Genomic DNA, 12,687 nt, shown 5'->3' with positions numbered 1-12,687 from the left:
ACAGAATGTGAGTGCGTTGTATTACACAGTTAATGTAATTGACTTAGAATCCATAAGAAAAACCAATTTTCCTTTTTTTGTGCGAGACATACTGATGTAAGACAGTAATTGATCATATCTTTGGAGGGCAAAGGTTAACTGAAGAGAGAGGAAATTGACTAGGAGAGAGTGGGAAAAAATATACGAAAACAATCTGTACATAAACATCTACTTCTGAGATTTAATTTCTTATCTCTGTTGCTATTTTTAAAACAACTGACTAGAATCTTGGTTTTGACCCAAATCCTCATGCACCCTTGGCTTACTTCTTGGCCTCCATTTTCTCGTTTGGAAAAGCATGCCTTATAGAAATTCAATCAGGCTTTAAAAATGTTTATAAGCCACTTTCACAATAACACGTCGTATACATATGTGGGAAATATTGCTATTTTAGGCTATGGGACGATGCCACCTGTTGAAGGTAAACAAAACGCTGCAGGTACCTGGGTTCCAGTTCAGATAGTTGAGTGGTGTTCTATCCGACCACTGCCAACCAGCATTTTCATCTAGCTGATTCAGACCTATCCATACTTCCACTGCTTCATTGCCAAAGTGCTCTGAAATAAGAGAAATACGGAGTTTCAAAAAAAATATCAATGTTACACGTCTTTCTTGTTTTCCTGTTCCTGGGGCATGGAGTCATAAATTAACTCCATCAATGGCAGAAAAGAGTTTAAGTGCTACTAAACCCCACCCTGGTGCTTCAGAGTAAAAAAAGCCAGCCTGAGAAACATGGCAGTCTCCTAAAGGCTCACTGACAGCAACTGTGCAGTGTTTAATCTAAGCATACAGGAATGCTGCCTCTCAACGGTCGTCAATCCATCAACAGTTCATGGTTACAAATCTGAGACCATCTGACCCGTGTGAGCTTACCCACTTGAGGGTTTTAGAGGGGGAAGGAGGAAGTGCCCAGGGCCAGTCCTACAAAGTGCCCCTCTGTCTTCCTATTTTTTTGCCACATGTGTCTGGTGGCCTCAATCTGGAGGCTCAGGACTCAAGTACACTGAGCTCAGGCTACCTCAGGCCCTGAGAAAGAGGAATAGGAAGAAATGCTATTAAATCTCTATAATGGGTATGTGTGTGCAGAGATGTAATGTTTACACTTGTCAATACTCTTGAAATATTTCACAGTTAAAAAAATTGAACAACTTAGAGGACCTTTTCCTTAGGGGTCTGGCTAGGAAGCAGAAGGCATATTAAGTGTTGTTAGTGCCGGGAGGCAAGCCCTCAAATTTAAGGTATGCTAAAGAAATGGGGGAAGGGCTGTCCAGTCGAGAGCCAATGGGGGTTGTCTGGCCAAGAGGAGAGCAGAATCCACGGGACCAGAGTATGTAGAGGGATCAATAGCAGGTTGGCCAATCCAAAAATGGGCAGAAGACCTAAATAGACATTTCTCCAAAGAAGATATACAGAGTACCAACAAATACATGAAAGAATGCTCAACATCATTAACCATTAGAGAAATGCAAATCAAAACTACAATGAGATATCATCTCACACCAGTCAGAATGGCCATGATCAAAAAATTTACAAACAATGAATGCTGGAGAGGGTGTGGAGAAAAGGGAACCCTCTTGCACTGTTGGTGGGAATGTAAATTGATACAGCCACTATGGAGAACAGTGTGGAGGTTCCTTAAAAAACTAAAAATAGAACTACCATATGACCCAGCAATCCCACTACTGGGCATATACCCTGAGAAAACCATAATTCAAAAAGAGTCATGTCCCAAAATGTTCACTGCAGCTCTATTTACAATAGCCCAGACATGGAAGCAACCTAAGTGTCCATCGACAGATGAATGGATAAAGAAGATGTGGCACATATATACAATGGAATATTACTCAGCCATAAAAAGAAACGAAAATGAGTTATTTGTAGTGAGGTGGATGGACCTAGAGTCTGTCCTACAGAGTGAAGTTAAGTCAGGAAGAGAAAAACAAATACTGTATGCTAACACATATATATGGAATCTAAAAAAAAAAAAATGGTCATGAAGAATCTAGGGGCAGGATGGGAATAAAGACACAGACCTACTAGAGAATGGACTTGAGGATATGGGGAGGGGGAAGGGTAAGCTGCGACAAAGTGAGAGAGTGGCATGGACATATATACACTACCAAATGTAAAATAGATAGCTAGTGGGAAGAAGCCACATAGCACAGGGAGATCAGCTCGGTGCTCTGTGACGCCCTAGAGGGCTGGGATAGGGAGGGTGGGAGGGAGGGAGACGCAAGAGGGAGGAGATATGGGGATATATGTATATGTATAGCTGATTCACTTTGTTATAAAGCAGAAACTAACACACCATTGTAAAGCAATTATACTCCAATAAAGATGTTAAAAAAAAAAAATAGCAGGTTGGGGCCATGAGCAGTGCAAATGCTTCTTCAGCTTGGTGTGGGAGAAAGCTTTCTGTAGGCCCCTTCTCCTAACCATTGTGCCTCGGCTCCTCCTGTTTTAATTCAATTCCAATTTTGTTATCAGTGCTATGTAGAAACATGTGCCTTGACATGCTTGTGTAGAAAAATATGCTTCTCAAAATTGTAGAATTAGGGGAAATTTTTCTTTGGTTTTCCTTTTTGTGCACCTGAACTTTAAAAAATTACTCTACAACAAACATGTACCACGCGTGCTGTAATATTTGGGGAAAAAACAGTGTCAGAGACTTTAGTGAAAGTAATTTTGTGACACTTTCAAATGTTGCCATTGAATCTTCTAATCTATAAAGAACAGCATTGATCCCTTATGATTCATCTGCTTCAGAACCCAATTTATTCTGAGCCAGATGCAGGGGCCCTGCCTGAGACTGAGACCCTGACAGATAAGAGTGATAAATAGGGTGACTGTATGTCCCAGTTTGCCTGGAAAATTCATGGCTTATGCTGGTAGTTCCAGAATAAGTATTGATGGCAGAACCTTCTACTCTTCAAAGGGTCTCAGTCTGGATGATCGATTGTATGGTCACCAAGGTTGTAAAGATTAGTGCATTCACATCACAAGGCTGCAGCACCTTCTGTGATTGGGTATTTTGAAACAACAGTGGAAAACTGGAAGAAGCTAAACCTTTAAGGAAAGAGAAAAAGGTGCTTTATAATTTTGAGATCCCTGAAATCACTGGACAGGAACAGCATTCATGGGCTCTGCCTTTCCAAGTTTCTGGGGCATAAACACAAGTCTCTTTCTAATGTCTATTTGGTTAGTCCTTCCAATAGCACCATTTGATTAAATCATCTAACTGGTGTCATCATGACAGAAGGCAGAATGGAAGATGGATTGACAAGACAGAGAAATTTCCACATTTCATATCGGGGTAAGTGCCAAGTGCTGCTTTCAAGTAATCTACTTAAAATATTTAAGTATTAATTATTCTTACCTTAGAGTTATTTTGAATACCCTCTGTGTGACTGTTTTAACAGTACATATTAAAAAATCATTGTATAATTTCTAATCTGTGTTTAAAAGTACAAAAATAGTCTATTTAGCTTTACAAGTAAATTGGCTCACAATTCTATACTAATAAATGCAAACTGAAATTCCTTTGGCTATTTCCTGGCATTTGTGGCAGTTTAGATAATTCCTTATACCATAGTTAATGTTCATCAGCGATTAACAAGAAACAGTAGACTATTTTCAACATTAAAAAATACCTTGGTCAGAACAAGCTTCTGTCTTTATGAATACTCTTCTGTTTTCCCAATCTAAACAATCCCCAAAATCTAATTATAAAATTGTGGTATTTAAATCAAAGTCTCTGACATATCTTATTCCTTTAATCTTTATTCAAGTCTGATTAAGTCCAAACCCTCTTATTAAAGATCCCAGCAGTCAAAATAGATAACAATTTTAATTCATAAATTGTGCACAAAATTTTCTATAAATACCATTACAGGCTAATAATGATTTTGGAAATGGGTGTTTTCCTGCAATATGACTCACTCAGATCAGTTTCAGTGATAATTTCCCACTTTTGCAAGTCTGTGGGGAAAGGGGCAAACATATACTGTTCATGCATTTGTTACAATCCTTCTAGAAGTTATTAATGACTTTCAAAAGCCTTAAAATATGCTTCCTCTTCCACCCAGTGAATCCACTTCTACAAACTTAGAGAGAAATAATCAGGGATCTATGCACAAAGGTATGTGAGGGGTGGTTTTACATAGCAACAAATAAGTAAATAAAAACAAAATAAAGAATTTTATCTACCTGTCCCTATCTAATATTTGGAGATTAGCTAAATATATTATCTCTAACCTGTATCGCTATGTAACCATTAAAAGCTATGATATAGATCTATATTTATAGACACGGACAGATGTTCATTCTATGCAGGTAAATTATATAAGCATGTTACTAAACTGTGCGCGTAGTTGCTGTTAAAGGTTTAACACATACTGAGTGTTTGATTTGTGTGCCAGGCACTTTTCTAAATTTTCACCTGTTCTATAATATGTAATTTTCACCACCAAAAAGTAGGTATTGTTATTATTTCCATTTGATAGAGGGGGGAAGTTGAGGCACAGAGAGGTTAAGTTACTTCTTTAGCACTGCTAGTAAGTGATGGAGGTGAGATTCAAACCCATGCAGGTGGCTCTTTGGCCCCTGTTCCTAACCTCTGTGCAACAACCACCTCATCTTTTTATTCAATATCATTTTTCATAGATACTATGGATTATGCATGCATTTGTATGGGGTTTTTTTGCAGAAGAAACATGGTTATCTCTGGATTGTGGAACTATGAGAGTTTTTCCTTTGGTTTTCTTTCTGTATACTTGAACTTTTAAAATTATCCTAGAATAATTTTATTATTGTTATTCTAGAAGAAACGTGTGTAATATAATTTGGAAAAAAAGCATCAGAAACTTTTAATGGAAGTGACTAGTTTTGTGACACTTTCAAATGTTTCAGAAAGATTTTTAAATGCTGCATGTACACATCTACAAACACATTTAATCTATAAAAGAGAAGTAAAAAGAGAGTTTAGGTGAGAGGTGAAACAGATCAGACCCAGCTCCTCAGCAGTCTTTTGACAGTTTATGTTATTACTTTACAGCATTAGTTAACATGTGTGTGCTTTTGCTTTTCCAGTTAAATTTTAAGTTCTTTGGCATCCACTGGAAACCCTACTACACACAGTGACTGACAGGTAAGATTCTGCTTAATTAGTAAACAGCTTAATTATTTATAAATGGAAACGGAATGGCTAAGCTCCCCAGCAAAGCAGGAATTCGGACTTAAGTTTAGAAGTCTCCCTATGCACTTGTTGGAGCTGAAAATTCTCCTGGGTCCCTTGCTGTAGCCTCAACTTCTCTTTTCCGGGGGGGAGAAAATAAGAGAGGCACGGCCAGGTGTCAAATGGAATGGCCCAGGGTTCAGGTCAAAATTCTGGGTGTGAGTTTGGGCCATGTTAATAACAGAAAAATATTTTCCAAGGGACCTTTTCTTTCCAGAAGGCATCTTGGCATACATGGACATAACTGTAAACACCGATCATTTTAATTGTACCGACATCAATGTGCATCATCCACCTACTTACTCCTTATGAAATTTTCTTCAGTCTCATCTGCAATACTTAATAAAGCACCTCCTTGCATCTGGCATGAAGAGTGTGCCTCGCTCCAGGAGAGGGAGGAAAGCAGGTTGAATTGGTAGCAAATGTGTGAATTGAGATCCTTCTCCCAGACAGCGTCACAACCCACCTCTGTAGATGCTGAAAACAAAATCCATTAAAACGTTATAATCTTATTTTATTTATATGGCGATATATTTCTAAGATGAATTTGAATGGCATGATTGCAACTCCTAAAACTTCTTCAGAGCCCTTATCTATTCTTGATTAGGTCTTTATGATGAAATCTGCATCGTTTTCCTGTAAACACTTTATGGTAAAACCTGTTCAAGATTGAAAGGAAGTTCAAGAAATTATCAATAAAGAAGCTCTGATCCTTTCTGGGAAAATGACATTCGCTATTTTTAAGAGAAGGAAATATAATTGGAGTATAGATATTTGTGAAAATAACATCTGAATTCTTTAAAGTCAGAACTTTATACTGAAAGCTGTGTGAACGGAAGTATTTATCTGAGATAGATGCAAATATCGTTTCAAAAAGCTTTTCCCTGCCAATACCAAAATGCTAGATGGAATAAAAGGGATACAGTAGAAACATGACTCTAAAATGAACGGAAGTTTTCAAATACACATTGAGAACAGGAACACTGATATTTAGTTTAAGAAAGTTCTTTCAGTCAAAAGGAGGAGAAGCAAAATCCACTTGCAAAACATTGGCCAAGGATTGTGTGGTTTGCTTAAAAGTAAATTTAATAAAACATGAGACGTGGCTCTGAAATCTGAAGTTTATTGAAATAACAGAAAATGAAGACCTACTTTGGGTGCTTTAAATCAAACCCTAAGGTGAACCTAAGCAGCCATAAAAATTACCTGAAGTCAAACTCAGCCGAAGAATTTCAGACAATGGGAACCACGCTACAGCATGAGTGTAACTGATGAGCAGACAATCTGCTAAAATCTAGAACAACTTTTCCCGAAGTGCAATCCACAGAGTATGACAGCTTCAAGAGCTCTCCAAGAAAAGCTGGGACAGTGCATACGTAGCCTCCTCCGGGGAATTCATAATATACAGCAGCATATTAAAGCCTCTGAGAAGTTCTCTAATAAAGAAACAGCTTCATTTTAATTCAGTATACTTCAAACTTATTTGACAATGAAATCTTTTTGGTTTGTTTTCTTTTTCCCACAATACTTAGGTAGATGGCTCCCTTGGGAATGTGGAAAGTTTGTTTTCCTATCTGGTTGCAATGTGCCTTCCCCAGAACGGAGTTAGTTAAGGAGAAGTTATTATATAAATCTAAGGTCCTCCACAGAGTTTCCTGACTGACACGTGTATTTATAGAAGGATCCAAGATTGAAGGAGGATCTATCACCAAGAAGACAAGTCTATCACCAAGGAAAACTGTAGGAAGAGGAAGAGAAAAGGAGGAGGACGTCTTCAGTAATCATCTTGCCCTGGTGGCTGAAATTTCCCCATTGAGTTTGAACCCTTAGAGACCATCTTCAGTTAAAAAGCTATGCCATCCATGAGATGGACAACACACTAAGCATTATCGGACATCAGTTTAGCCCTGTTCATCCCGTGTGAGAGCTGAGGCCATGAAAGAGGAGTGTTTACAATTTCAGTGTGCACAAAAATCACTTAGCCAGCTTCTTAAAAAAACCACAGGTTCCTGGGTTCTCAGTCTCAGAGATTTTGAATTGGAAGGTCAGGGTGGGATTCAGAAAGCTGACTTTCTAACGTATTACTGATTCTAATGCAAATGGTTCACAAAGCAAACACTGGGAAACCCTGGTTTGAAAGAAATCATTTGAAGCACTTCCCAAGGAGAGCAGGTATGAGTAGCCTTTGGCTACTAGAAGATAGAAGGATGTCAGAAGGGGAGATAGGAGAAGGATGTCAAAAGGAGAGATCTGGGTATAGGGTACCTACCTCTCATCTACTGCCTTGGGTAAAGATTTGATAATAAGTCCTAATTACCTCCATGATAAGCCATGCCATGGTAAGAAAAGGTTCGGAGGACACTTCAGTTGATCTCATTCCCATTTTTGCCAAGAGTTGGTCCTCCCCTTTCAACAGGACATGGATTAAGCTACGTAAAGGCAGCCTTTTGCAGAAATCTTCCTGAATTCTGTACATTAAACAGTTAAGATGAGAGGCTTACAGGTGATCCTGTCTGGGCTACAAATTACACTTCCCAGTTTTGTTAGATCTCCCCTGGCCTTGTGTTATGTGTACCAGTTCTTCAGTTTAATCAGAAGGAAACCCCCAGTCAAATGTCTGCAAAAGGTGCCCATATTCTTCTAACAAGGCAATCCATTTGTCATTAAAATTTGGTTGTAACTAAAACATAAGAATTTGTATTTCTATGCCGTCGGACACACGTCCTCTCTTTGCTTCTCTAGATGGGCTGCGTGTCACTCCATGGATCCGATTTGAAGATTTCATGGTAACAAGTGGAATGAATGTGCCACCCTGGGCCTGGGCACTGTGATGTGTTCTTCTGATCTCCCTTCAGGACCGAAGGCCTAATTTCCCCAGCTGCCAGCAGACACCTCTCAACATGAAGCCTTTTTCAAGGATTGCCTTGGCGGAAGAGGCTCCTTGCCCAATACCACTCTCCCTTCCTAAGTGCAGTCTGCAAACCATGACTGGTCAGTGCAGGGCTATAAGACCCCTCCTCTCACCCCAACTAGGGACAAATCCAGCCTGAGAACTCCTTGTGGGTCAGTGTCGGGAGTCACCAGCCCAGCATCACCGTCCTGTGCAATCCTGCTCTCTTCCCTTCGTTTCCGTGTGTATCGATCCTGAGACTCCTCCCCAGGAGGCCTCCTGCATGCTCATCTTGTCCTCGGAGACTGTTCCCCGGGAACTCCCTTGCCACAGGGTCCCGTCCTGGCCCGGGGCATTTGCGTGTATTTATTCTTAATCCTCTTGCTTATTCATAACTAACTTCTGCTTCTAAGCCACTGAAAATTGTAGGCTGGTACGTTTACTTTTTCTTGAAAAATTCTAGTCTAAGGGATGCCATCAGATTGTTATATTTCTTTGCATCTTTGGTTGTCTTTATATCATCTCTTCTGTCACTAAATTCTGAGCTCCTTGAAGGAAGCAGCTATGTCCTATATATCTTTTTATTTGTTTATTTATTTTTATTTTTGGCTGCATTGGGTCTTCGTTTCTGTGCGAGGGCTTTCTCCAGTTGTGGCGAGCGGGGGCCACTCTGCATCGCGGTGCGTGGGCCTCTTACTATCGCGGCCTCTCTTGTTGTGGAGCACAGGCTCCGGACGCGCAGGCTCAGTAGTTGTGGCTCATGGGCCCAGTTGCTCCGTGGCATGTGGGATCTTCCCAGACCAGGGCTCAAACCCGTGTCCCCTGCATTGGCAGGTAGACTCTCAACCACTGCGCCACCAGGGAAGCCCATCCTATATATCTTTGCATCTCCTACTGTTTGAAGAAAGATTGCCAAAAATCTTTTGCATGATGGTGATTTTTTTCCCTTTCAAAATACACCTTTCTTCTAATGAACTGAAGTATATTCATGTCAACACCGATTTTATTATAGATTATGACTGAGATGCAGCCATTTCTCCTTCTCTATTAATATGGCTTTTTTGTCATCCCTAAGTATACAGCTTTGTCATTGTCCCAGGTGTATCTTTCCTGCCACTTTAAAAAATGGTTGAATTCTTTTTAAAAAAAGAACTCTTATACTATTGAAGCAACTCCAGGCTACAGAGTTACTATTTTTCTCTCTTTGGTCTTTCATACACTTAGCAAATAGTTATTGAATATCTGCTCCCTGAAAAGTGTTTTGTTGGTAAATCTCATGTAAAAGGGATACCAAACCAAGTCAGCACTTTCTGCTGTTCATCCCCAATGCCTTACATGCTCCTTGGTAGGCCTGATCACAGTTGAGATTAAATGACGCATTATGGGATTGCTTATTGATTGTCTGTTTTTCCTGATAAAATTAAGTATCAGGAGAGCAGGTACCATGTTCCAACTTTTTCATGTTATTTCCCAAGCTTACCACCAGAATTTAAAGGAAGTTAGGCAGAGGAGACTATGCTATCAAAGGAAGCTGAGAAGTGGTGGCCACAAAGGAAACAGGAAAACTAGCAGGTGTGGGCCCCAGAAGCCCAAGGAAAGAGATGGTGTCAGTTTGTTACACGTTGTTGAATCTTTCAGTAAGATGAGGACTGAGTCCATTAGTGACTTTATGGAGCACGTTCCAACAGAGGGACCCAATCATCTGCCTGCTCCATGCCTGCACCCAACAGATGAGCACTGCCAAGAAAAGTCATCCGATGGATTCATTATCAACCACCCCCAATACTTCCTGGAAACATTACCGGTTTTCCCTAAAAAGCTTGCTCTCCCAGCAGCCACCGTGTTCATTTCACACCTTTCCTGTTGTCCAAACCTCTCACTCTTTCTTCCCCCTCTTCAGAGAAAGTCCACAGCCACTGGACTCGTTTCTCCTCATTTTCCCCATCACTTAATCCATCAACCTTCTTGGACCTGTACTATCCTCTCCTTCTTCCCTCCCATGGAGTTGTCTTTACATCCATAAAAGGTCAGTCTGTCCATCTTTGATCTGGACCCTATTTCCTTCTGCCTTCTGAGAGACCATATTTATTTCACCAATTGTTTCACTTTCCTGCATCCTCAACCTCTTTCTGTTAGAGCCTTTCCAGAAGCATTCAAAGGTGACCTAGCAGCTCTCATCCTTCAAAAACAAGAAACAAAAAAAATCCCTCCCTTGGCCTCCCCATCGCAGTCTCTACCTTTTCTCTACCTCCATTAATCACATATTTTTATATGTATGCTGTCTCCAATTTCTCATCTCTCATTTACTCTTTAAAAAAAAACAATTTCACTGAGATATAATTAACATGCCATATAACTCACCCATTTAAAGTATATAGTTCAATGGTTTTTAGTATATTCAAAGCATTGTGCAACCATCACACAATCAAGTTTAGAACATTTTTGTGGGAACCCAATTCCCATTTGCAGTCACTTACCATTTTTCCCTCAGTCCTCACCCCTACCCCCAGCCCAAGGCAACCACTAAACTAGTGTCTGTCTCTATAGATTTGCTTATTCTGAACATTTCATATAAGTGGAATTATACAGTGTGTGATCTTTTTGTGACTGGCTTCTTTCACTTAGCATAATGTTTCCAATGGTCATCCATGTTGTAGCATGTACCAGTACTTCATTTCTTTACATTGTCCAATAATATCCCATTAAATACTACTGGGTATACTACATGTTATTTATGCATTCATCAATAGGTAGACATTTGGGTTGTTTCTATTTTTTGGCTATTATAAATAACGTTGCTATAAGCATTTGTGTAAAGGTTTTTGTGTAGGTATATGTTTTCATTTCTCCTGGATATATACTTAGGAGTAGAATTAGGGGTCATATGGTAACCCAATGTTTGACCTTTTAAGGAACTGACAGACTGTTTTCCAAAGCAGCTGTATCCTTTTACAATCCTTTCAGCAGTGGATAAGAGTTCCAATTTCTCTATATCCTTGTCAGCATTTGTTATTGTCTGTCTCTTTGATTTTAGCCATCCTGTGGGATGTAAAGTGGTATCTCACTGCAGTTTTTGTTTGAATTTCCCTGATGGCTAATGATACTGAGCATCTTTTCATGTGGTTATTGGCCATTTGTAAATCTATTTTTGGAGAAATGTCTATTCAGACACTTTACCCATTTTTAAATTGGGATTTTTGTCTTTTTATTATTGAGTTATGAGTTCTTTATATATTCTAGTTATAGGTCCCTTATTAGATATCTGATTTGCAAATTTTTTACCCCATTCCATGGGTTGTCTTTTCACTTTCTTGATTGTGTCCTTTGAAACACAAAAATTTTTGATTTTGATAAAGTTCAACTTATTTTTTTCTTTTGTTGCTTGCATTTTGGTATCATATCTAAGAATTCATTGCATTTTCAAGATCATGAAGATTTACCCCTATGTATTCTTGTAAGGGTTTTATAGTTTTATCTCTTCCATGTAAGTTTTAAAAATCTATTTTGAGTTAATTTTTTTTATAAGGTGAGAGATAGGAGTTTAATTTTATTATTTTGAATGTGGAATCCAGTTTCCCTGCACCATTTTTTGAAAAGACTATTGTTTCCCCATGGAATTGTCTTGGCATCCTTGTCAAAAATCAGTTAATCATAAGTGTGGCCTCTCAGTTTTATTCCATTTTGACAGTATCACATTGTCTTGATTACAGTCACTTTGCATAAGTTTTGAAAATGAGAAGTATAAGTCCTCCAACTTTGTTCTTCCTTTTCATGATTATTTTGGCTCTTCTGGGTCCTTTGAATTTCCATGTGAATTTTAGGATGAGCCTGTCAATTTCTGCAAAGGAGTCAGCTAGGATTTTGATAAAGATTGCTGTAGTAGTGCCATCTTAGCAATATTAAGTCCTCTGATCACATGAACATGGAATGTCTTTCCATTTATTTAATTTTCTTTAATTTCTTTCAACAATATTTTGTAGTTTTTAGAGAGAAGTTTTTCATGTCTTTCGTTAAATTTTTCCGAAGGATTTTATCCTTTTGGATGTTACAATAAATGGATTTGTTTTCTGTCTGTCTCTTTTTTGATTTGTTTTCTTAATTTAATTTCTGGATTGTTCCTTGCTACAGTATTGAAGTACAATTGATTTTTATATATTGATCTTGTATCCTGTGAATGAGTCTATTTGTTGTAGTAGTTTTTTAGTGGGTTACTTAAAATTTTATGCATACAGGATCATGTCATCTGCAAATAGAGATAGTTTTACAACCCCCTTTCCAATCTGGATGACTTAAATTTTCTTGCCTACTTGCCCAGGCTAGAACATCCAGTACAATGTTGAATAGAGGTGTTGAGAGTGGATAGTCTGTCTTATTCCTGATCTTATGGGGAAGCATCTAGTCTTCTACCATTAAGTATGCTGGCTGTGGGTTTTTCAGAGATGGCCTTTATCAGGTTGAGGACATTCTCTTCTGTTTTTAGTTTAGTTTTGTTTTTTTCATGAAAGGATGTAATGTTTTGTCAAAT

The 12,687-nt window shown here is 38.8% G+C and overlaps 1 protein-coding gene across 1 annotated transcript in view; it reads right to left on the bottom strand.

The window, feature by feature from the left end:
* The window catches only part of PLA2R1 (phospholipase A2 receptor 1), a 121,834-nt gene that overhangs the window by 87,011 nt on the left and 22,136 nt on the right, over positions 1-12,687 (bottom strand). The window contains exons 4-5 of the mRNA XM_060152808.1: positions 5,576-5,749; positions 483-596 (exon numbers count right to left, since the gene is read on the bottom strand). Of these exons, the coding sequence (XP_060008791.1) occupies positions 483-596; positions 5,576-5,749 (288 nt within the window). The remainder of the gene's footprint in view (positions 1-482; positions 597-5,575; positions 5,750-12,687) is intronic.

This window comes from Lagenorhynchus albirostris, chromosome 6 (genome assembly GCF_949774975.1).
Source record: "Lagenorhynchus albirostris chromosome 6, mLagAlb1.1, whole genome shotgun sequence".
Lineage (NCBI taxonomy): Eukaryota > Metazoa > Chordata > Mammalia > Artiodactyla > Delphinidae > Lagenorhynchus > Lagenorhynchus albirostris.
The sequence above is the reverse complement of the archived record's forward strand: the minus strand, read 5'-3'. Positions and strand labels throughout refer to the sequence as shown.